A 24,550-nucleotide genomic window follows, 5' to 3' on the forward strand; every position below is an offset into this window, starting at 1 on the left:
AATTTAAATTTAGAAGTTATAATTATCAGAATATAAACATAAAATAGGAAGAGTGGTATGCCCCTCGGTTGTCTGGCGATATGCTCTTGAAAAGTCAGAGAAGCGAATGAGGTCTGAAAATGAAACCAGCTTTTTGGGTGAAAACCATTCATCCCAGAAAGGAAATAACGGATTTTTGAAAAGAGAGGATTGAAAAATAGAACGAAAATCAAACGGGAAACGGGTTCAATTACAACACCACTCACTCTCAAAGGCAAATGCCCTTTCTAACATTTAATAATTTTTTTAAACGTTGAAAAAAATTCTGATTTAAGAAATGGTAGCGAGTGTTCCATAAAGGGTATGGATATTATCGTGTTTTACGGATGACCCCTTTAATTAAATTTGCAATCACTGTATTTCAGTTTCGTACTTAAATTTAAGGGGTCATCCCTAAAACCCTAGCATCGTAAATTGCTTAGAGTGTCCCTTGTGGGGAATAAATCGGCATAGAAATACGTAACATTTTCGACTCAAAATTGATGATTTCCTATAGAACCATCCCATTCATGTCCTACAATTACCCCCTTTTTTGGAAAACCTTGTTTAAAAATATCAAAATCTTATGCAAGCCTAAATTAAACGCTACTATTACTTTAAATAAATTAATCGGGACTATCCCTTTATGTTCATCACCATTAGAGTACCCACCATGACTCATTCAATTGTAAAAAAAAAGGGAGCGATGTAGTTGGGACGTTCTCTCACTTAGAAAAAGGGTTTCGAGCAGACCAATAACCATTCGTAAAGCTACGTAGGCTCTATTCCAATTTGTCCGAACCTTTAATTCGGCGTCTAGATGACTTTTACCTCTGACCCCCGGCTACAATACCCTTTTGTCATATAAAAGAGAACCAAATGGTGAAAAACGTCATGGATTTAGTCATTTTAAGTATGAAAGGGTTATAAGCGTGGGTGGTCAGGGTGGCTAAATTGAAATTGCGAAGAGGGAAAGGATATAGGGGATTGATTGCTAGGGGACAAGTATTATTGATCGGACATTGGTCACTGGCTTAACTGAAATAGGGTGCGGTTGACCCACCAAGTAAGGTATTTTTTGTTTTCGAGCCGTATGTTTAAGTGATGTGCATATATTTTTTTTATTTGAAAGATCTTAATGAATATTAGAACTATGTTTCTATTGGACGACTGAAAGATTTCTTTCAACACTAATCATTCTCAGATTCACAGTTAATCCATTACAGATTACGTGTAATGATTTTAAGCACCGTCAAGGGCATGGCTTTTAAAGTTACGTTAAGTGACTGGGCCCTCGTGATTTAAAAAGAGTTCAGTAACATAACCTACTTGGGCTTATTTAAATGGGTTTGATAGGCCATTTAAGTAAGGGTCATCCATAAAACACTGCAATAATAACTAATTTATGGTGGCCCTCAGGACACAATGTCATAAAAACCCCTACCACCCTTTTTGGAACAATCTGAAGCGTTTTGTTGGACGGCCATCTTGGAAAATGGCGGCTGGGAATGTAAAAACCTTACATAAGGAATAACGTTTTAACGGCAACCTTAAGTACACCGGTTGACTGACTATTTGGGCTGTTGTTCCTTTAGGCTTGAATTTACCCTCAGAAATCTTGGCGCCAGTAATCGAAACGCTCATTAAGAGAAAAAGTAACTTTTAATAGAAACAGGCAAGAAAAAAAAGTTTCGGTTTAGTGATATCGAATCTATTATTTTGCCACGAACTCTATTACTAGAATAATTGGCCTAAGTTGAACTAACTTTCTTGACAAACCGACCAAACAAAATGGTAATTTAATTGTATGTTGTGCATGCCTGCTTCTAATAGAATTCCATCTTAGAATGGGTAACTGTTCCAGTGGATAACGTATTCTCTTCCATGCTTAACCTTTTCAAGACAAACTCTTCTAATCTTGGTTTTTTTAATTACCAGGAATATTGACCACCTTCTCTGGGTTTAAGACTTAATTGCGTCAAGCTTCAAGATTTCTTAAATAGCCACTTCACGCTTATGGCTCCAACAGTTTAGGAAAACGAAGAGTGGATTACAAAAGGTGCAGTTAACGTGGTGGATCAGGAAGCATATTGATCAATGTCCGTCTTGGGGGTAATTGCGAGAAATACCGAGATTCTAAAATACTATTCATTGGCGAGTACAAAATTTTCTTCAAATTCTGTTAAATTATTCTCCCTATAAGTACTATTAATAATCTCGTTACTACTTAACAATCGAAAAATCTATCAGCAACTCTTTACAGTCTTTGAAGATAGCGAATTGTGGATGCTAAAATTTAACTGGACACCAAAATGGAATTTCTTGGAAATAATCGATATTTTAAATACAGGTATAGAATTTGCTTTTTCAGATAGAAAATTTTTTTAACCTTGAGTTTAAAAAACGAGTCAATCAATATAGGTTCGCAAATGAGACTGAAGTTAACTACACTATAACTATAGTGAGTTTATAAATATTCATAAGCGTTGTTGAAGCGAGACTTCAACAGTGTCTTGGAATTTTCTCGATGACGATTAATTGCCCTTTCATTTCTTGTCAGGGATGGATTTGGAGAAAAATCAAAGGGAGCAAGTACGGAATCATGGGGGAATATTTAAAACGATCCCTGAACATGAAGTAAATTTTATATTTGGAATTCTATTAGACTATTAATTGGGCGAGTAGAGATATGAGTCGGCAAGTTCGTAAATTACCACGGTAAAAATATAAAATATCATAAAATACTGTAATTTTTGTTCTTCCAAAATTTTACTCGGTAAATTACCATTTTAAAAAATTACGGTAATTTAACCATCTTTAAAAATTACGGTAATTTAACCATCTTTAAAAATTACGGTAATTTAACCATCTTTAAAAATTACGGTAATTTAACCATCTTTAAAAATTACGGTAATTTAACCATCTTTAAAAATTACGGTCATTTAACCATCTTTTAAAATGACGGTAATTTAACCATCTTTTAAAATGACGGTAATTTAACCATCTTTTAAAATGACGGTAATTTAACCATCTTTTAAAATGACGGTAATTTAACCATCTTTAAAAATGACGGTAATTTAACCATCTTTTAAAATGACGGTAATTTAACCATCTTTAAAAATTGCGGTAATTTACCATTTTTAAAAATTACGGTAGTTTCACATCTCTAGGGGCGAGCAAGAAAGGGTAGCCTTAAGGCGCTAATTAATCTTCGCTCGCTAGTGGGACAAAATTTGTCCGCGAAAAGTGGTAAATTCAACGAATATCAATCAGCTTATGAACACTTATGAGATTATGTAAAGGTAATACGGTAATTCATTTTGTCAGAATTTTGCCTATTCATTTGCAGGGTCAAGTGGCATCTTTTTCCAGTTATTGACTTACATAAAATATATAGTGCACCTACGAATAAATTTTTTAAAGTAAATATATGAAACGCTTTGACTGATTAAATGATTTACAAAATTTGAATAGTTAAAAATCCTTACGGTGGTTTTAGAATGTTCACATCTTCACGCTAGACCTGCCACGCTCATTTTTCGATGGCCGACTGGAATATTTCACTCCATCTTCTCCCTGTGGAACGACCGACAAGATTATCCTTTCGGCGGCCCCGAAGAGAGTCTCGTCCACTTCCTTGTCCTTCTTAAACATGGACACTCCAGTAAATTTCGCTAAATTAATATTCCATTAACTATACCCAATTCATTGAATTACATTTTCGGTTCGATTAGGTGGTGATTTTAATTGTGTCCACTTTGGTCCTTCTGTCACTTTTGCTTGTCGTTCACTCCATCGTAACCAACAAATACAAATCGGTGTCCACCAAGAAAGTTGTCAAGAAACTGGCCCGAGAAACCCTGGAAAATGTCTGGGAGAACGCTTCGCTCTTGTGCGCCGAACGTAAGCAATTAAGTGTTTCGTATGAGGGCTTCAATTCCAAGGATTATGCCACCACAACGAAGCATGGCTGGCGCTTTAATTACACACGATAAAGCGAACTGGATAATTTTGTTCCCTACAGCGATTCCCTCCGTTTTGCCCCACATTACTTGTCGTCTGCTGGCTTCGTCGTGGCTGATCGGAGTGACATACATTCTGTTCTTCTTGGGTTGCTATTTGCGGACAGAGTTCACGACGGAAAGCTACAATCGCATCGACACCCTCTCGGACTTGATCAAATCGGGAATTCCACCTGCAATGCTCGAGGAAACTTACCAACACCTCCGAGTGTCGGTGAGTATCTTTCTCAATGTTAAGTTTCTCAATTCTTCTGACGTCATTAGTGCGTAACTACAGGCGGCCCAGGACCAGGCTGTTAAGAAATGGTTAGGCGCATTCGATAAGAAGAAACTTGGCGACGATTTAGTATTTAGTATCTCGGATGGTTTTATTCCCATTACTTCCGGGAATAAGGCAGCGATCACAACTGTCAAATTTCTGAATATTTTCTTTCAACACTTGATGAACTCCAAATCCGGTTGGAAAAGGCTAGACGAGATGATAGGACAACTTTATTTTTCGCAACAAGAAGTTGGCTTCGACTACCTGCACACCATGTTCAACACGTCTTGGGTAAGAAGCAGTCCCCAAGTGCACGAGTCCGTCCAACTGAGGTCGGTAATGAATTTTATGGGAAAATTATGAACGGGTTTTGACCACTGTTCCATTGCAGCATGGCACCCTTATTCGAAACGAAAGTTTTCACATATCTGGACTTTAAGATCCAATACAGGATTGAACAGCTCACTTGGAAGAAACCGTTGAAAAGCGTGACTGACTTGGACCTGAGTAGCGTCTGCGTTCCTTTCTACTTTCTCCTCATGTTGTTGTCGGGAACAGTAGCCGTCGTCATAACTGAAGTACTCTTCTACTAACTAACTTAAGAGATGAAAATTAAATACGTCACGAATAAAAATGGTATTCCTCGAAGATACACAAATTTACTCTGTTCTTCAAAATGACTCCACGTCACGACACTTCAAATCTTCTCTTTTAACTTATAGTAGTAATTAGTTAAGCACTTGTGATTTTAATATGTTTTCACTAGAGTATTAACGCAAGTACCTTTCTAATCGAGACTAAATTATCTCGCATTAATAAAAAAATATCTAGTTACGATTTTCAAGTCGAAATGTTATCATTGATTTTAACACCCAAAAGACTGCTGTTAATTAAAAGCGAAAACGTTTCGAAAAACGAAGATAAGAATTCACACGAGTGAAGTTTACTTGAACAGACATTGAATTTTCTTCTTTTAATATAAAGATTTTATATTACCAAAGCATTGTATAAAACTTGACTTCAATTAAACTTAATCAAACATATTTATTCCAACCACATCTCAAATCGTCCTTAAAACAATTCATCGCTAAATTCATGGGAATTTTACGTCAATATTCCCGAGTTATAGAACCTAAGCTAACCTAACCTTAACTTCAAAATAGTTAGATGTAGACCACTAATCAACTTTGTTTTATGTGTAATAAACTTAAACGATATTGATATATTACCTGTGGCTATATTTCGTCAGTTGCTTCAAAATGGTCGCTTACACCATTACATAAATGTATGTAAAACCTATTATTTTTCCACAAACTCTATTACAAGAATAATTACCTAGAGTTTATATAACCTTGTTGAAAACCCGACCAAATGTAATATTTTAAAAACATATGTAAAGCGAGCCTGTATTTCAGAATTCAGTCTTAGAAAGGGTAAATATTCCCGTACAAAACCCATTCGCTTCCATGCTTTAAACTTTTTAAAAGTATAACTGTTCTAGTCTGGATTTTATTTCTAATTAAAAATATTGATTAGAAAAATGCATTATTCATAATTTTTATTTCAGTTACCCTGGCAACAGAAACACTAGCGAGAGTGTTTGGTTAACAAAAATTAGCAATTAAAATGATATTTTAGATTCATTATGAAAACTCGATCTTTTCGGTACGAAACTTGGCATACTTAAACGTAAAACGGTACTCGAAGGAGTGTAGCAAATTTTCTTAAAATTTAACAAAATTATTATGGCTTGAAAATTTGAGAGATTTTACGTTAACAGGATTGTCGTACTTTTCATCTTCGTCTTTCGGATTTTACAAGCTATGCTTTAAGTGGAGTCCAAAATGCCGCTGAACGAAATGGAATTTCTTGGAAATAATCGATATTTCAAATACAGGTATAGAATTGGTAATTTTTAAATAGTAAATATATCCTTGATTACACGTCAAATATTATAGGTTCGCCAATGAGACTGAAATTGAATACGTGACACTTGCGGTGAGTTTATAATCATTCGTTTGCATTGTTGAAGTGAGATTGAAGAATGTGTGGGATTTAAAATCGATTTTCTCGAACATTTGCACTTTTATTTCTTGTCAGGAATGGCATTTCAGAGAAAGCAAAAGGGCCCAGAATGAAATGATGAGGGATTATTTGAAACGATCTCTAAACATGAAGTAAATTCCATATTTGAAACTCTATTAGACGGCTATTGATTGGGGCGAGCCAGAAAGAATCGCATTAACGCGTGAAATTAATCCTCGTTCGCTCGCTCACTCGTTTGACAAAATTGGTCTACGAAATGTGGAAAACTCGATTGCAATCGAACCGACGGGTGAACCCGTTAAGTTGAGGTCAGAATTTACACAAAAATTCACGAAAAATTCATTAATTGTAATCTTATTATCTCTCAGAAACTAATATCATTCAGATTATGAATACTCGTAAGATTATATTAAGTTCATATTTTAATTAATTTTGTCGCTTTATTTACAGAGTCAAGTGGACTCATGTTTCAATTGAAGAATTAAATACATTATATACCAACCCTACGCATAAATTGTTAACTGTAACTGATTAAAACGCTTATAGTTAATTACGTAATTAAGTATAAATATTTAATCTTTACGATGGTTTTAGAAATTTCATATCTTCACAGTGGACACGCCACGCTCACTTTTCGATGGCCGACTGGAATATTTCACTCCGTCTTCTCCCCATGAAACGGCCAACACCATTATCTTTTCGGCGCCCCCGAAGAGAGTCTTGTCCACTTCCTTCTCCTTCTTAAATATGGACACTCGAGTAAATTTCGATCAATAAACATACCATTCACCACATAATTCATTAATTTCCTTCCTTTAATCAATTAGGTGGTGATTTTAATTGTGTCCACTGTGGTACTTCTCTCGCTTTTGGCCGTCGTTCACTCCATCGTAACCAACAAATACAAATTGATGCCCATCAAGAAAGTGGTCAAAAAAAATGGCCCGAGAAACCCTGGAAAATGTTTGGGAGAACGCGTCGCTCTTCTGCGCCGAACGTAAGCCATTAAGCGCACCCCCAAATAGTTGATAACACTTCACCCGCGCGTGAGCCGGTTTAGTATGAGGGATCCAATAACCAAAGACTATGTCCCGATAAAGAAAGATGGCTGGCGCTTTAGTCACTCATGGGATAATTATGTTCCCTCCGTAGCGATTCCCTCCATTTTGCGCCACATTACTTGTCGTCAGCTGGCGTCGTCGTAGCTGATCGGAGTGACTTTCATTCTGTTCTACTTGGGTTGTTTCTTGCGGACGGAGTTCACGACGGAAACCTACAATTACATCGACACTCTCTCGGACTTGATCAAATCGGGAATTGCACCTATAATGATGCCGGAAACATACAATCACCTCCAAGTTTTGGTGAATATCCATCTGTATGTTAAGTTTACCAATTCTTCTGACGTCATTGTTGCGTATCTACAGGCAACCCATGACCCGGCTGTTAAGAAATGGCTAAGCGGATTCGCTAAGACGAAAATATTGGAAGAAACTGAAGAAACTTTGGAAAACGATTTCGAACCCGTTAATTCCGGGAAAACAACTATGATAGCAACGGTCGAAATGCTGCTTTCCGTGCTACCGTATTTAAGGATGAGCCGGGACCTAGGCAATTTCAAAGATCAACTTAAACATTTCGTCATCAAGAGCAAAGGCGGACTTTACTTTTCGCAAGAAGACGTCGCGTTCGACTACGTACACACCACGTTCAACACCTCTTGGGTGAGAAGCAGTCCGCAACTGCACGAGTCTGTCCAACTGAGGTCGGTAACAAATTGTATGGTAAAATGAAAAGCGGGTTTGACGAATGATCTATTGCAGCATGGCACCCATTTTCGAAACGAAAGTTTTCAAATGCCTGGACCTTGAATTGCATTACAGAATTGAACAGCTCAAGTGGGAGAAACCGTTCAAAAGCGCGACTGATTTGGACCTGAGTAGCGTCTGCGTTCCTTTCTACTTTCTTCTCATGCTGTTGTCGGGAACAGTAGCCGTTGTCATAACCGAAATTATTTTCTATTATTTAACATGAACTCGTAAAATTAAATACGTCACCACACCAAATCTAAATTTTCTCTATAATACACAAACTTTGAATTTACTTTTCAAGAAACGAAATTAATGCTACTACTCTTGAACTAATATGGGGGAATTATACACTTATGACACGAATGCAATTATATAATTTCTCACTTTCGTGTGAATTTAAATGAAATTTAATTAAATATAGGCCTATGGATGTATGCTTTTCGTTTCATCAAGAAACCTTGCGATAGAATAGTTTGATACGTGTTACGATGTGAGTCGGTTTAAATGCTTAGCATTTTTTTTTTTCAAAGTTAACCACGGTAGCATTTAGTATAAACAGTTTAATTATCATTTATTCCCGATTTAAAAAAAAGATCGTTAACTCAATTATTTGAGTGACCGTCTCTTTAGTAAAACATACCGCGACTTTTTATTGGTTTTCCTAAAATTTTCTAATTCTTCATAAAATTAACCTTTTTACTAGAAATTTAATCCAAATACCAAGTTTTCAAAAACATGTTATATTAAACTAATTGCTTTAAAATAATTTGTAAACACATAATAAAAAAAATTATTATTGTTATTAATAAATTCTCAACGGGGGTAGACGATATCCCCGCCTTTATTATCAAGGGATGCAGGGATATTCTTCTCCCTTTGTTCAATCACATATTCAATCTATCTATACAAAAGCGCTGTTTCCCTGCCCTTTGGAAAAAAACCGTCGTGGTGCCGATCTATAAGAGCGGGTCGTCTACCGATCCCAAAAACTACCGCCCAATTTCTTTACTGTGTGTCATGGCCAAAGTTTTCGACATGATCATGCATGGATGTATGCGGGGATGGTTCGACGCTTTTTCCAATGAATGCCAACATGGGTTTTCCTCTGGAAAGAGCGTTGATACCAACCACGCTGCATTTATGGATATGGTGGCCCCGGAGGTTTTGAGTAGAGGGCAGGTGGATGCCATTTACCTGGATCTCGCTAAGGCGTTTGATAGAGTTTCCCACAAGTTTTTGCGAGAGAAATTGCATGCTATGGGTATGGATGGGAATTTGTTGTACTGGGTGGTGGATTATTTGAGCTCCCGAGTCAATGTGGTTAAATGCAATGGCACATTGACCGATGTGACCTACCCAATTCTCTGCGGCGTTCCTCAAGGATCGTCCCTGGGCCCATTACTCTTTAACATTTACATTTACGATTTGCAATTCGCCATAAAACATTCCAAATTATTTCAATTCGCGGACGATAATAAATTATGCAGATGTATCAACTCAAAATCTGACAGCGCGCTATTGCAGCTTGACCTTGACTCCATAGATGACTGGTGCACTAAAAACAACCTTCCCATAAATCCAGCTAAATCGGTCCACGTGACCTTCACTAGACGGATTTGCCGCAAAGTATTAACCACTTACAAACTTGGCGGGTCTACTATTCCGCGCAAAAATTTAGTAAAAGATCTAGGCGTAATTTTTGATCAGCAACTCTATTTTTCTGAGCATATACATAGCTGTGTGAACCGCTGTCGGCGCACCCTAGCGGTGTCCTACAAATTGACCAAAAAGCTTAACTCTTTAAAGCATTTTCGACTTCTTTACTTAAGCCTAGTGAGGTCCCGAGTATTATTTGGCTGGATAGCTTGGGGGGGATGCAGTGCCTACCTGCGTGTAAAAATAGAGGGCGTTCAACGAAAATTCGTTGAGTACTGTTTTAGAAATTTTTTGCCAAACATTAATTATAATTACGAAGACATCCTTATTATGCTCGGCATTCCCACTATTAACTACTTATGTAATGTTTTAGACTTCAAATTTATATTTAAATTAGTACATAATTATATCCCTCTTTCGGCCCTTCTGGCTAAGTTAAACTTTAACATCCCACGATTATTCAGACATAACCCGGACACTTTTTACGTTAAAGGAGCTAGTTTAATTCCAATCAATAGGATGCAAAGATCGTGCAATCTATTAAGTGAAAAATTCGACCTTTTCAATGCTCGTCTTCAGGATATAAATTGATTTTTACAATGTTTTGAGATTCATTATAACATCATTTGTATAAATTCTTTATAACATCATTTGTATAAATTGTATAATAATTGTCAATTACCATAAGTCCATGTGTGCTTTATCTAATACAATTCCGTTTTTTTTTTCATTTGACTATACTGTTCGGAATGTGCATGATCTCGTGTGTGTAAAAACATTTTTCATTGCACAATAAACAACACTTTCAATTCAATTCAATAAACTAAGTGTATTTGAAACCAAAAGCTAATTTGAAACGAAATATATTTGTTGTTGCCAATAATTTGTATTTAAGTTTTGTTGTCAAATAAAATAAAGTTTAGTCCACAACGAATTTAAAATAATTCGCGTTAATTGTTTATCAGTTTGAAAAAATGTTACTAACAAGTTTACGTTAAACCAGAGCTGTGCTAATTAGTTAGCTAATTGAATTTCTAATTAATTAGCAACATTTACTAATTGAAAATGGTAATTGAATTTTAATTACCTTAGTGCTAATTGAGAAGTAATTCTAATTAATTAGTATGAATCGGAAAGGTAATTATCTAATTAAAATTTAATTAGATTTAGGATTAACTAATTAAAATTTAATTAGATTTAGGATTAACTAATTAGCCAATTGGATTTTCAATTAATCTTTTACGGCAATTTGTTGTAAAAAAATCGAGGAATTAACTCTTGATTCATCTATTTGAATATGAAAAAGCCTTATTATATCGATGAGGAAACCTTAGTGCTACCAGAAGTGGTATGAGACTAGAAGTGAAGGGCTCTAGCATTGGTAATAGATCCTGGCACTAGTGAACAAATTTGAGGATTTTATGCCGCTTCCATCGCGCCTACACTACTGAGAAAAAAATTGGTCGAGTACCAAAAACATTTCCTACCCCATTCCCCTCAACCTAAAGCAGCCGAACACCGGCGCGGCTCCTTGAATCTAGTTCGGCCGTCTACCACCGCGAGCGTCTCACGTTTTGGAGGGAAAATTCTGAAACCGCCACTAGAGGGCCAACCGTGTGTGTTTTATCAAGTCTTTTCACTAATGCCGAGTGAAGAATTTGGTTAGCTCAATACTTCAAGTATCATACCACTTCTGGTGCTACTACTCAGGAGTCCATTATAGGAACTTTGGCAAGAAAATGAAGAAATGAGACAAATTTTAACATGACAGAAGGCTCGAGGCTTGTCCCATTTTTCGAGAATAATTCATGGCTTCCGTACCCGTTTTTCAACGGCATTAAAACATTAAACTTTGCATTACCAAAGTACTAAATCCATGGACACTTTTAAACTTTTATGTTTACTTATGGTTTCTTTTTTACCTTAATTAGAAAATAGTAATTCTAATTAATTAGTTTGATAAATAAATGTCTAATTTCTAATTGAATTGAATTAGTTTCTGTGTCTAATTGCTAATTGGCTAATTGGCTAATTAATTATTTCATAAATACTTCCCTAATTGCTAATTAGCTAATTAATTAGTTCATAAATATTTCCCTAATTGCTAATTCTAATTCAATTAGTTGTCAGCTAATTAGCACAGCTCTGCGTTAAACTTCCAAACCGCAAAGGGAACTAAAAATTCCGTTTAAGTTTTTTTTTTTTTTTGAACTTCACCAAAAACAGTGTATCTTTTTGAATTCAATATAGTTGATTGAAGTTTAGCTCGATTTCTTTCAACCCTGAGTCAATCAATATTGAAGTAAGATAAGGGACTAGAAGTATCGAGCTAACCAAATTCTTCACTTGGCGAAACTGAATATTCTTGATAACACACCAACGGTTGGCCCTCTGGTAGCAGTTTCTGAATTTACCCTCCAAAACGTGAGACGATCGTAGTCCCTTATTTTACTTCTGATATTACAGGTCATAAAATTCACCCTTATGTAAATACATAATCGCAAGATCGACTTGTTAATTCCCGAGAAGTGCTTCGAAGGAAATTAACTGAAGTGTTGAATAAAAAAAAGTAAGCCTAAATTAAACGCTACTATTCCTTTAAATAAATAAATTAATCAAGAATTACTCCTTTATGGTCATCACCATTATAGCACTACCGACCATGACTCATTCAATTGAAAATAAAAGCGGGATGTATGTATAGTTGGGACGTTCTCACTTAGAACAAGATGATCCAAGGGCTCATAATAGTAGCCACATCGTATTTTCTCTCGACGTTCAAAAATGACGAACGAACAATTTGATACTACTACTACTACTACTACTACAGGGCCAGTCAAACTAAGAGCCCCATCATAGATATCCATCATACGATGTGACTAAAAAGGGTTTCGAGCAGACCAACAACCATTCGTAAAGCTAGCTACGCACGCTCTGTTCCAATTTGTCCGAACCTTTAATTCGGTGCCTAGATGACTTTTACCTCTGATCCCCGGCTACAGTACCCTTTTGTCACATAAAGGAGAACCAAACGGTGAATAACCATTTTAAGTATGAAAGAGTTATAAGCGTGGGCGGCCAGGGTGGCTAAATTGAAATTGCATCGAGGGGATTGATTGGAAGGGGACAAGTATTAGTGATCGGACATTGGTCACTCGCTTAACTTGAGGGTGCGGGTGGCACACCAACCAAGATATTTATTTGTTTTCGAGCTATATGCTTAAATCTTATGCATATATTGTTTAATATCGGAATTGATTATATCTACAATATTTAAAAAAGATATCAATAGCTAACAGTGGTTAGCAATATCTATGAATCAGATGACGTTTGGGTATATATATCGTCCATCGAACCCATTGAAAATACTTCATTTGCCCTAAAACCCAAACTCTGAATAGGCGATTTTAAAAATGACGTTTCAGAGGTGCGCGCGCAGAAATTAGGGAGGGAAAAATTGCCTTCCATCTCTGCTTTTTCCCCGGCTACATATTTTGTATAGGGGACTTTTTGAAAAGACCTATTGTTTTAAAAGAAAAATTTTAAACAGGCTAATACCGGGTGCCTTTAGTAAATTCCAGCTTAAAATGGGTAAATATTCCAGTATTCCAGTGGATAACGTATTCTCTTTCACGCTTAACCTATCCGAGACTTACTCAAGATTCAAATCTTGGTTTTTTCAATTACCTGGAATATTGACCACCTTCTCCGAGTTTAATATTAAATTTCGTCAAGCTTCAAGACTTCTTTAAATTGCCCCTTCACGCTTATAGCTCAAACAGTTTAAGAAAGAGCTAGAGAGTGGTCAACAGAAGGGTGCGGCTATCGTGGTGGATCAAGAGGCATTGCCCAATGTTCGTCTTGGGAGTAATTGCGAGAAATACCCAGATTACGAAATACTATTAAATGGCGAGTACAAAATGTACTTATAATTCTGTTAAATTATTCTACTAACAACCTCGATACTAATTATCAATCGAAAATCAAATTGCAACACTTCTTTAATATTTCGAATTGCAGATGCAAGAATTTAGCTGGATCCCAAAATGGCGCTGAACAAAATGGAATTTCTTGGAAATAATCGATATTTTAAATACAGGTATTTAATTTTCATTTTCAAATAGTAAATGTTATTTATGCTTGATAAATTGATCAATAGGTTCGCCAATGAGACTGAAATTACCTACGGGACACCTCCTGTGAGTTTAAAATCATTTGTTCGCATTGATGAAGCAAGACTTAAGTGTTTCGGAATTAAGATCGATTTTCAGATTTTTCTCGAACGTTTGCACTTTCATTTCTTGTTAGGAATGGCAATTCAGAGAAAGCATGAAGGCCCAGAACAAAATGATGGCAGAATATTTAAAACTATCTCTGAACATGAAGTAAATTTCGTATTTGAAACTATATTAGACGACTATTAATTGGGGAGATGAGCGAGAAACAATGGCCTCAACGAGATAAGTGGCCGGTGAAACCGATTAGTAGTGATTTAGACAAAAATAAAAGTCCTACGAGGAAAACTTTAAAAAAAGGGAAGAATTATAATTGTAATCTTACCAAACCCTCAGACACTAACCAATATCTCTATGAACATTTACAAGATTATGTTAAGGTAATATTTTAGTTCATTTTGTCGATTAATTTTCAGGGTCGAGTGGCACCCTGTTTCCCCTCTTCAATTATATACTCAGCCTATACACAAGATTTTCAAAGTAAGTGATTAAAACGATTTGATTTATTTACCAAATTACGAAGCATAAATATTTAATCCTTACGATGGCTTTAGAGAGTTCATATCTTCACGATTGACACGCTGCGCTCATTTTTCGATAAAAGACTAGAATATTTCACTCCGTCTTCTCCCTATGGAACGAGCGACACGATTATCCTATCGGCGCCCCCGAAGAGAATCACGTCCACTTCCTTTTCCTTCTTAAATATGGACACTCCAGTGAATTTCGCTCAATTAACATTCCATACACAATCCAATTCATTGAATTCCATTCTTGGTTTTATTAGGTGATGATTTTAATTGTGTCTACTGTGGTCATTCTCTCAATTTTGCTCGTCGTTCACTCCATCGTAACCAACAAATACAAATCGATGCCCTCCAAGAAAGTGGTCAAGAAAATGGCCCGAGAAACCCTGGAAAATGTTTGGGAGAACGCGTCGCTCTTCTGTCTCGAACGTAAGCGATTAAGCCCTCGCTAATATTTAATAACAATTAACTCTTGAGCGAACCTGTTTCGTATGAGGGATTCAATAACCAAAGATTATGTCCCGATAAAGAAAGATGGCTGGCGCTTAAATCACTCTTGGTAAAGCGAACTGGATAATTTTGTTCCCTACAGCGATTGCCACCATTTTGCCCCACATTACTTGTCGTCTGCTGGCTGCGTCGTGGCTGATCGGAGTGACTTTCATTCTGTTCTACTTGGGTTGTTATTTGCGGACGGAGTTCACGACGGAAAGCTACAATCGCGTCGACACCCTCTCGGACTTGATCAAATCGGGAATTCCGACAGGAATGGCCAAGGATACATACAAACGCCTCCTCCAAGTTTCGGTGAATATCCTTCTGTTAAGTTTCACAATTCTTCTGACGTCATTTTTCCATATCTACAGGCAGACCAGGACCCGGCTGTTAAGGAATGGCTAGGCGAACTAGATTGGAATAAATGTTGGGTCAATTTTGTAGATAGCTTAGCAAAGAATTTCATTCCCATTGTTTCCGGGCAAAAAGCTGCAATCACAACGGTTGAATTTTTGAATATTTTCTTCGAAATGATTATGAGATCCAAATCTGGCAGGAAAAAGTTATACGCGATTAAAGGAGGACTTTATTTTTCGCAAAAAAAAGTTATCTCCGACTACGTACACACCATGTTCAACACCTCTTGGGTGAGAAGCAGTCCGCAACTGCACGAGTCCCTCCAACTGAGGTCGGTAACGAATTTTATGGTAAAATTATGAACGGGTTTTAATGAATGTTCTGTTGCAGCATGGCACCCTTATTCGAAACGAAAGTTTTCAATTATCTGAACTTTGATCTCGATTACACGGTTGAACAGCTCAAGTGGGAGAAACCGTTGAAAAGCGTGACTGATTTGGACCTGAGTAGCGTCTGCGTTCCTTTATACTTTCTTCTCATGCTGCTGTCAGGAACAGTAGCCGTCGTCATAACCGAAATTATCTTCTATTATTTAACATGAACTCGAAAAATTAAATACGTCACCACACCAGATCTAACACAAACTTCAAATTTACTTCGAAATGTATAGTTCACCAACGAAATCACCGCGTGTTTCGATCTACTCTTGAACTTATTGAGGGTAATTATGACACGAATGCGATTAAATATTTACTCTCTCTCGTGTGAATTTAAATAAAATTTATAAAACTTGGAAAGTATGTTGATCTATGGTTTTCGTTTCATCAAGAAACTTGCCGATAGGATAGTTTTTCGTCATTTTTAGGGAGTTTCAACTAGTGTTGAAAACGTACAGTTGTGGTTTCCATTTGAAAGTTGAAAAGAATTGCGAAAAATCAATATTGAATTTCTTGTAAATAAGCGATAAAATATAAATTTTTTTTTTCATATCTAAAATGTTATCAACGATTTAAAAAATTAAAATAGATGCATCAGAAGCTTAATTACGATTAAACACTTTCGCGCGAGTAAAGTTAGTTACAAATATTGTATTTTCAAAGTTTAAAATCGTAATAACGGCTTGAAAGCATTCGATAATGCCCTGACCTATAATAATTATTCAAACCACAATTTTAATCGTCCTTAAAACTATTCATCGTTTAAATTCATGGGACTTTCTTGTCAATAACCTCGAGTTATAGAAATTAACTTAACCCAAGCTTCAAAACAATTAACTACCAATTATTTAGATGAAGACCACAAATCAAATTTGACTTATGTATAATAAACTAAAATGATATTGATATTTCATCGGGGGGGGGGCTATAATTTGCCCCCTGGCTTCAAAATTCTCGCTTACACCATTACTGTAAAATTTCCAATTCCGTCTGTAATCTTATTGTGGGTAAAATAAAAAGTTAACTTGACGCGGGATATTTTTGCAGTCGACAATCATTTTTCCTTTATTAAACCTTATTGTCCATTTAGGTACTCATTAACACTTTGAAAAGGTTTTCGGGGAATTATTTATGTTAAAATCAAATATGCACATAATTAAGTCAACACATAAGTGCATCTACCACATCCACAATCACTTGTAAATGAGGGAACTACAAGGTGGTCAAGTCAAAATTTTACAATTCTATTCTACAATATTTTTCGTCTGCTACATGTACTTAGAGAACAATTAATCGTTTCGAAAGGAATATTTTGAAAAACGAGTAATATTCGTTTAAACGAATACTCTATTCGGATTTCGAATAGGAGATCTGATAAAACCGAGGGGGTAGACACTTGAGAACTCAGGTGTAAAATATGTCTTGAACTCAATGCACTGTCAAAGCTGAACTCTTTTGAACTCGGGTGTACACAGAGATCCAAAGTGTCTACCCCCACGGATAAAACGTTTAATACAAACACGCGTGCGACGATGTTTTGGCTCCTTCAAGTCTCGAATTGAATAATAAAGCCATAGGAAAATATTATATAGCTTCCTATAAGTATGAAACGTACTACATTTTCATACTACAGCATTTGTTTCCAGATTTGACGCGCTTACGCTTTTACGCCCCCTGCGGGACGTTTTAGAACTACGAGTAAAAGGGGGGGGGCGAAACCGCCACCAAACGTCTTACCTCCTACCAGTTTAGTGGCTAGCATTGGTCGTCCAAATCAAAATAATTCCAAGCTAGTTTTTCGCGTCATCTATTAATTTATTATGATAATATTGTCAAGCACTTTATCACTTATAATTATCATAATAACAAGTTCAAGACCTTTAACGATTTAATTAAAATATGAATTTTTCTAAACAAATATTTAATTTTTATTAACGTTAAAAAATCTCTCTAAAGGTGGCAATGGAAACTTTTAACAAATTTCAACGGAAGAAACTGCTGTTTACATGGCTTAAATGGAGAGATTCATACTTATATTATTTTCTTATGATAAAGCCAAAACTCTATTACGAGAATAATAAATAACTTAGTTGAAATAGAACCTGTTCTCTTCCAAACGAAATATTTCCAAAATTCAATTGTTCTACTCTGGTCTTTATTTTTAATAAAAATCGTTTAGATAGCTTAATTATCTTCATTTCCGTTACCCTGGCAACCGAAATATTAGCAGGTGTGTTTTGTTTGGCACAAATAGCTGTAAAAATGATATTTTAAATTGATTGGGCAAACTCTGTTCAGCACGACGCCAAAACGGTACTCGAAGGAGAGTAGCAAATTGTCTTTAAATTTAATAAAATGATTATGACTTGAATAATTTGAGAGATTTGAAGTTAATAAGATGGTTTCACTTCACGTCGTCGCCTTTCGGATTTTACACGTTATGATTTAAATGGAGCCCAAAATGGCGCTGAACGAAATGGAGTTTCTCGGAAATAATCGATATTTTAAATACAGGTATTTAATTTGCATTTTGAAATACTTATCCTTGATATATTGATCAATAGGTTCGCCAATGAGACTGAAATTAAATACGGCATACTTCCGGTGAGTTTACAATCATTCGTTCGCGTTATCGAAGAGAGACTTGAACAATCTCTCGGAATTGAGATTGATTTTCTTGATGACAATTGCACTTTCATTTCTTGTCAGCTTTGGTGGAGTACTACGAGCAAACGGAACCAGTTAAAAATGATGGCGGATTATTTAAAACGATCCCTGAACATAAAGTAAATTCCATATTTGAAAATGTATTAGACGACTATTAACTGGGGCGAGCGAGAAAGAATCGCCTTCACGCGATAAATTAATCCTCGTTAGTTTGACAAAATTGATACGCGGAAAGTGGCGGGTGAAAACAATTAGTAGTGATTTAGACAAATACGGGGAAAACTTAAAAAAGGGGAAGAATTGTAATCGTACCGAATCCTCAGAAACCAATATCTTTATGAACATTCATAAGATTATGTTAAGGTCATATTTTAATTCATCTTGTCGATTAATTTTCAGGGTCGATGAGTTTTACGGTACTCCCCCTTTTGATTTATATACTCTTGAACCTACACACAGAAATTTGAAAGTGAGTGATTAAAACGCTTTGATTTATTAATAAATTACGAAGCATAAATAGTTAATTTTTACGATGGTTTTAGAAATTGCATATCTTCACGTGTAACACTGCAAGTTCATTTTTCGAGGGCCGACTGGAATATTTCACTCCGTCTTCTCCCTACGGAGCGACCACCTGGTTTATCGTGTCCGCCCCCCCGAAGAGAGTCACGTCCACTTCCTTGTCCTTCTTAAATATGGACACTCCAGTAAATTTCGATCAATAAACATTCCATTCACCGCCAATTCATTAATTTACATTCTCGGTTCAATTAGGTGCTGCTTTTAACTGTGTTCACTTTGGTCCTTCTGTCACTTTTGCTCGTTGTTCACTCCATCGTAACCAACAAATACAAATCGTTGCCCACCAAGAAAGTGGTCAAGAAAATGGCCCGAGACACCCTGGAAAATGTTTGGGAGAACGCGTCGCTCTTCTGTCTCGAACGTAAGCGATCAAGCGCACGTTAACATTTAATAACAATTAACTCTTGAGGGAACATGTTTCGTATGAGGGATTCAATTACCAAAGACTATGTTCCCGTAACGAAAAATGTCTAGCACTTTCATCGGTAAAGCGAACTGGATAATTCTTTTCCTTACAGCGATTCCCTCCGTTTTGCCCCACATTACTTGTCGTCTGCTCGCTTCGTCGTGGCTGATCGGAGTGACTTTCATTCTGTTCTACTTGGGTTGTTATTTGCGGACGGAGTTCACGACGGAAAGCTACAATCGCATCGACACCCTCTCGGACTTGATGAAATCGGGAATTCCACCATTACTGTTGCCGGAAACATACGGACACCTGCGAGCTTTGGTGAATATCCTTCTGTATGTTAAATCTCTCAATTCTTCTGACGTCATGGTTGCGTATTTACAGGCAGCCCACGACACGGCTGTTAAGAAATGGCTAATCGCATTCTTAAAGATGAAAGTATATGAAGAAATTGGCGATACTTTGGAAGAATATTTCGAACCCGTCCGTTCCGGGAAAAAAACTTTCATAACTACGGTCGAAATGCTGTTTTCCATGGAACCATATTTAAGGGAAAGCAAGGGCATAAACAATTTCGAAAAGAACGTCAAAAATTTCGTAGAGGTCATGAAGAACAAAGGAGGACTTTACTTTTCGCAAGAAGACATCACGTTCGACTACGTACACACCATTTTCAACACCTCTTGGGTGAGAAGCATCCCCCAACTGCACGAGTCCGTCCAACTGAGGTCGGTATCAATTGTATGGTAAAATTATGAACGGGTTTTGAGTAATGTTCTATTACAGCATGGCACCCATTTTCGAAACGAAAGTTTTCAAATTCCTGGACTTGGAGCTCGATTACAGGGTTGAACACCTCAAGTGGGAGAAACCGTTGAAAAGCGTGACTGCTTTGGACCTGAGTAGCGTCTGCGTTCCTTTCTACTTTCTCCTCATGTTGTTGTCGGGAACAGTAGCCGTCGTCATAACCGAAATTATCTTCTATTTTTTTAGTAGTAGAAACTAAGCACTTGTGATTTGAAAAGTTTTTCACTCGAGAGTGAACGCAAATAGCTTTCTAATCGACACTAAATTGTAGCGCAGTAACTAAAGCTGCGAAATATACATAGAGTTACGCTTTTCAAGTCGAAATGCCAATGATGATATAACCGCCCGAAAGATTGCTATTAATTGCAAAGGAAAACTTGCTTTCGAAAAACCAAGATAAGAGTTCACACGAGTGAAATTTACTTGAACAGACATTGAATTTTCTTCTTTTAATATAAAGATTTTATTTTACCATAGCATTGTACAAAACTTGAGATCAATTAAACTTAATCAAATACATTTATTCCAATCACATTTCTAATCGCCCTTAAAACAATTAATGGGAATTTCGTGTCAATATTCCCGAGTTATAGAACTTAACCTAACCTTAACTTCAAAACAATTAACTACCAAATATTTAGATGTACCTAGAACACAAATCAAATTTGTTTCATATATAATAAACTTAAACGATAATGATATTTAATCTCGGGCTATATTCTGCCCCATGCTTCAAAATGGTCTCCTTGTGTAAATGGTATCAATCCTCCTTGTCACGGAGGCGTATTTAAAACGATCCCTCAACATGAAGTGCTATATTTCGCGACATGCTTCAAAATGGTCGCTTACACCATTACTGTTAAATTTCAAAATCCGTCGGTAACTTTCTTCTTGGGCAAAATCAAATGTTAATTTGACGTGAGATATTTCTGCAGCCGCCAATAATTATTTATTATTTAAACCTTTTTGTCTATTAACAATGTATGGCACAGGCGTCAGTTCAAAACGTATTTCATGATCGTTGGCATTTCTAAAACCTTGGTGATATCGAGTTTTCTTCTCAAAGTTTTGTATGAAACCAGGGTTAATAACCCCCCCCCCCTTGATGAAACACTTAAAAGGTAGGGTGAAAGGTAAAATAAAGTGTTTTTAAACTGATTCTTCTACTAATTATAAGACCAATCTCCTTAGGAAATATCTCCGAATGATTTTAAAATTCAAATAAGTTTGAGACTTCATTATAGATAATAATAATAATAATAATAATAATAATAATAATAATAATAAAAGCTTTGTCTAGGAAGGGATTTCCACACTAAGGCTGGGGCTTATTCACAGGCGGGTCCCCTTTACAATGCATAGAGGGGTGCAGGTGGCTAGCCCCTATGCCACAGCTAACCTACAGCGCCCTATACTAACTATTACCGTTAACCTCTGCAAGTTTTGATGGAAAGGAGAAACCGGGTTAGACCGCGGAGGAAAACTCCTTTTACCAAGCGGGAGAGAACTTGCAAACTCTACGCGGAAGGATTTGTTCCCAGATTTTCACCCGTTGCGGGATCGAACCCGGGATCCTCTTGCTGCGAGGCGAAAGCGCTAATCGCTACGCCACCCCATAATAAATTAACACCTTCGACCAATCGCGTAACGCCCCTCCCTGCCTTCTTAATGCATACAAAATTTAACTAGCGCCATGATTATCACAACGCGCGCAAATTTTATAAAATAACGCTTCAAATCTCATTCGACATGGAGAGTGCCAAGTGAATTTTGTTAACGGGTAAACGGAGGTGCTAATTTCAAATAGGCATAGTCCATGAGTTTTGAAACTAATTTGAATTTTAAAATCATTCGGAGCTGGTACTTTTCACTGCGCAGATTTACCTTATAATTAGTAGAAGAATCGATAAAAATCGATTCATTTTCCTTTTCGCCCTCCCTTTAAAACAGGATATAATTGAAACCAAAACTTAATTAATTTTCCCCGAACTGTATTGCGAGAACAATTGCCTCGTGTTAAAAAGACCTCGTTAGGCAGAGTAATGGTATTTAAACGGTATGTAACGCGAGTCTGTTTCCATTCTGGACTTTATATAAAAATTGAAATTGTTTTATATAAATTTATTATTCAACATTCTCATTTCAGTTACCGTGGCAACTGAAACATTAGCAAACAAAATAAACCTAGCAGTTAAAATTATACTTCAGTTTCGTTACGCAAACTCTGTCCTTTGGCATATCTTACAAACCACATCGGTACTCAAAGGAGATTACTAAATTGTCTTAAAATTATAATAAATTGTTGGATTGTTGTACTTTGTATCTTCGCCTTTCAGATTTAATACGTTATGATTTAAGTGGACCCCAACATGGCGCTGAACAAAATGGAATTTCGGGGAAATAATCGATATTTGAAATAGAGGTATATAATTTGCATTTTCAAATCGGAAATTTTATTGATGCCTGATTTTAAAAAAGCGTCAATTGGGTAGTGATTTTAGACTAAAAGAAGAACACTTTAATCATAATCTTAACAAGAAGGCAGGGCGTTACGCGATTAGTTTGATTTGCTAATTTCAATTAATAATCAAAGAAATCTCAACGTAATTTGAATTTTAAAATCATTCGGAGGTATAATTTCCCGTATGTTTCATTATGCAGAATGGCTTTATAATTATAGTAGAAGAATCGATAAAATAAATCCATTGATTTTACTTTTCACCCTCCCTCGATCAAAACCGCGTAATAATTAAAGCCAAAACTTATTATTTTGTCACGAACTGTAACTTACGAGAACACTTTCCTCGAGTTTGTTGAAAAACCGACCTGAAAAACACGAGCCTGTCTATAGCAGAATTCTATAGACCCGTTCCCTTCTACGCCTAAGCTTTCCAAGAGCAGGGTTCTCAGCGCTTAGTGCACGAAAAATAATAGGTATTATAGTTCTGAAACCCCAAAATTATAGGATATTTATAGGTCCAAAAATGATCAATTTATGGGTTCAAACGTATAATATGTAAATTTTATACGTTTAAAATTACGAATTTATGGAGTTTTAGAGGAAGTATATTATATATTCGAGAGTAGACTACAACTTTTAAACATATTAATAAAAATATGATCAATAGTTGATTAATCAACTTTGGACGAGTAGTTAAAAGTGTAGTGCTCAACTAAATTATTTACCATGAAATTTTTATAGTTAACTACCTTACATTTTTTTTTTAATTATTTAAAATGTCAGGTACTTTCGAATTTGGACTAGTTCAGGGTTACCACGAAATTTTAAGATTCAAATTCCGTGACTTTTTCAGATTTTGTCCGACTTTTATTACGATTTTCCCAGACATATTTACGCCCAATTGTCATTATAGAGAGCTTTCAGATGGGATAGTAGTACGTCACACCCTCCCAAGTCGTACCGCTGTTCTAGTAGCCATATTGGTTGGCCTCAGCTTCATTCCCACTTTAAACCCACCAATATGGCAGCGTAAATTATGTCAAGAGACTAAGCTCCTCCTCCAACTGAAAGCTCTCTATTTCAAATAACTAAACAATTGCATTTAAACTTTTGAATATTTAACTTAAAACATTGGTCAAACGTGATCTCGCTAAAACGGCGTTTAAAACGTCACCTCCTCAGAAAAATAATCAAAAATTTTGGATTGTTTTTGAACTTACATATCCAAAATATAGGTATTATATTATAAATTTAAGAATCATAGGTTTTTACAGGACCATCTCGGAATTATAGGTTTTTATAGGTATTATAGGTACTCTGGGAGCCCTGCAAGAGTAACTCTTTTAATCTTGGAGTTATTAAAATACCAGGAATATTGACCACCTTCTCTGGGTTTAAGACGACACGCAAAGGATTAATACAACTCCAATTAACTTCTAAATTGAGTCAAGCTTCGAGATTTCTTTCAATTACGCACTTACGCTTTTAGCTACAAAAGCTCAGGAACCATGTGGGGTATAGCGGGAAATACCCAGATTCCAAAATACCATTCAACGCCGAATACAAAATATTCTTATCATTCTGTTAAATTATTCTCCCTAAGCACTATTAACAATCTCATTAATAATTAACAATCGAAAGTCTATCAGAAACAATTTACAGTCTTTGAAGATTTCGGATTGTAGATGCTAGAATTTACCTGGGCTCCAAAATGGCGCTGAACGAAATGGAATTTCTGGGAAATAATCGATATTTCAA

The 24,550-nt window shown here is 36.2% G+C and overlaps 3 protein-coding genes across 3 annotated transcripts; all 3 read left to right on the top strand.

Annotated features, from left to right (window-relative positions):
* The first annotated feature begins 13,360 nt into the window (after positions 1 to 13,360).
* LOC149653729 (uncharacterized) lies at positions 13,361 to 14,661 on the top strand. Its single transcript, XM_089847151.1, has 4 exons — positions 13,361 to 13,737; positions 13,836 to 13,914; positions 13,975 to 14,530; positions 14,605 to 14,661. The coding sequence occupies exons 2-3, from the start codon at positions 13,862 to 13,864 to the stop codon at positions 14,237 to 14,239; spliced, it is 318 nt and encodes a 105-aa protein (XP_089703277.1). The 5' UTR covers positions 13,361 to 13,737; positions 13,836 to 13,861; the 3' UTR covers positions 14,240 to 14,530; positions 14,605 to 14,661.
* LOC149653730 (uncharacterized) lies at positions 14,564 to 15,525 on the top strand. The gene is made up of 4 exons (XM_089847035.1): positions 14,564 to 14,769; positions 14,838 to 15,006; positions 15,170 to 15,384; positions 15,517 to 15,525. Exons 1-4 carry the CDS (start codon positions 14,758 to 14,760, stop codon positions 15,523 to 15,525), a joined length of 405 nt encoding a protein of 134 aa, XP_089703161.1. The 5' UTR covers positions 14,564 to 14,757.
* Positions 15,371 to 16,086, top strand: LOC149653731 (uncharacterized). The gene is made up of 2 exons (XM_089847150.1): positions 15,371 to 15,760; positions 15,820 to 16,086. The coding sequence occupies exons 1-2, from the start codon at positions 15,603 to 15,605 to the stop codon at positions 16,028 to 16,030; spliced, it is 369 nt and encodes a 122-aa protein (XP_089703276.1). The 5' UTR covers positions 15,371 to 15,602; the 3' UTR covers positions 16,031 to 16,086.
* The last annotated feature ends 8,464 nt before the right edge of the window (positions 16,087 to 24,550 follow it).

This window comes from Phalangium opilio, unplaced genomic scaffold (assembly GCF_054372755.1).
Source record: "Phalangium opilio isolate 3A_F unplaced genomic scaffold, DU_Popi_V2 ptg000082l_1, whole genome shotgun sequence".
NCBI lineage: Eukaryota > Metazoa > Arthropoda > Arachnida > Opiliones > Phalangiidae > Phalangium > Phalangium opilio.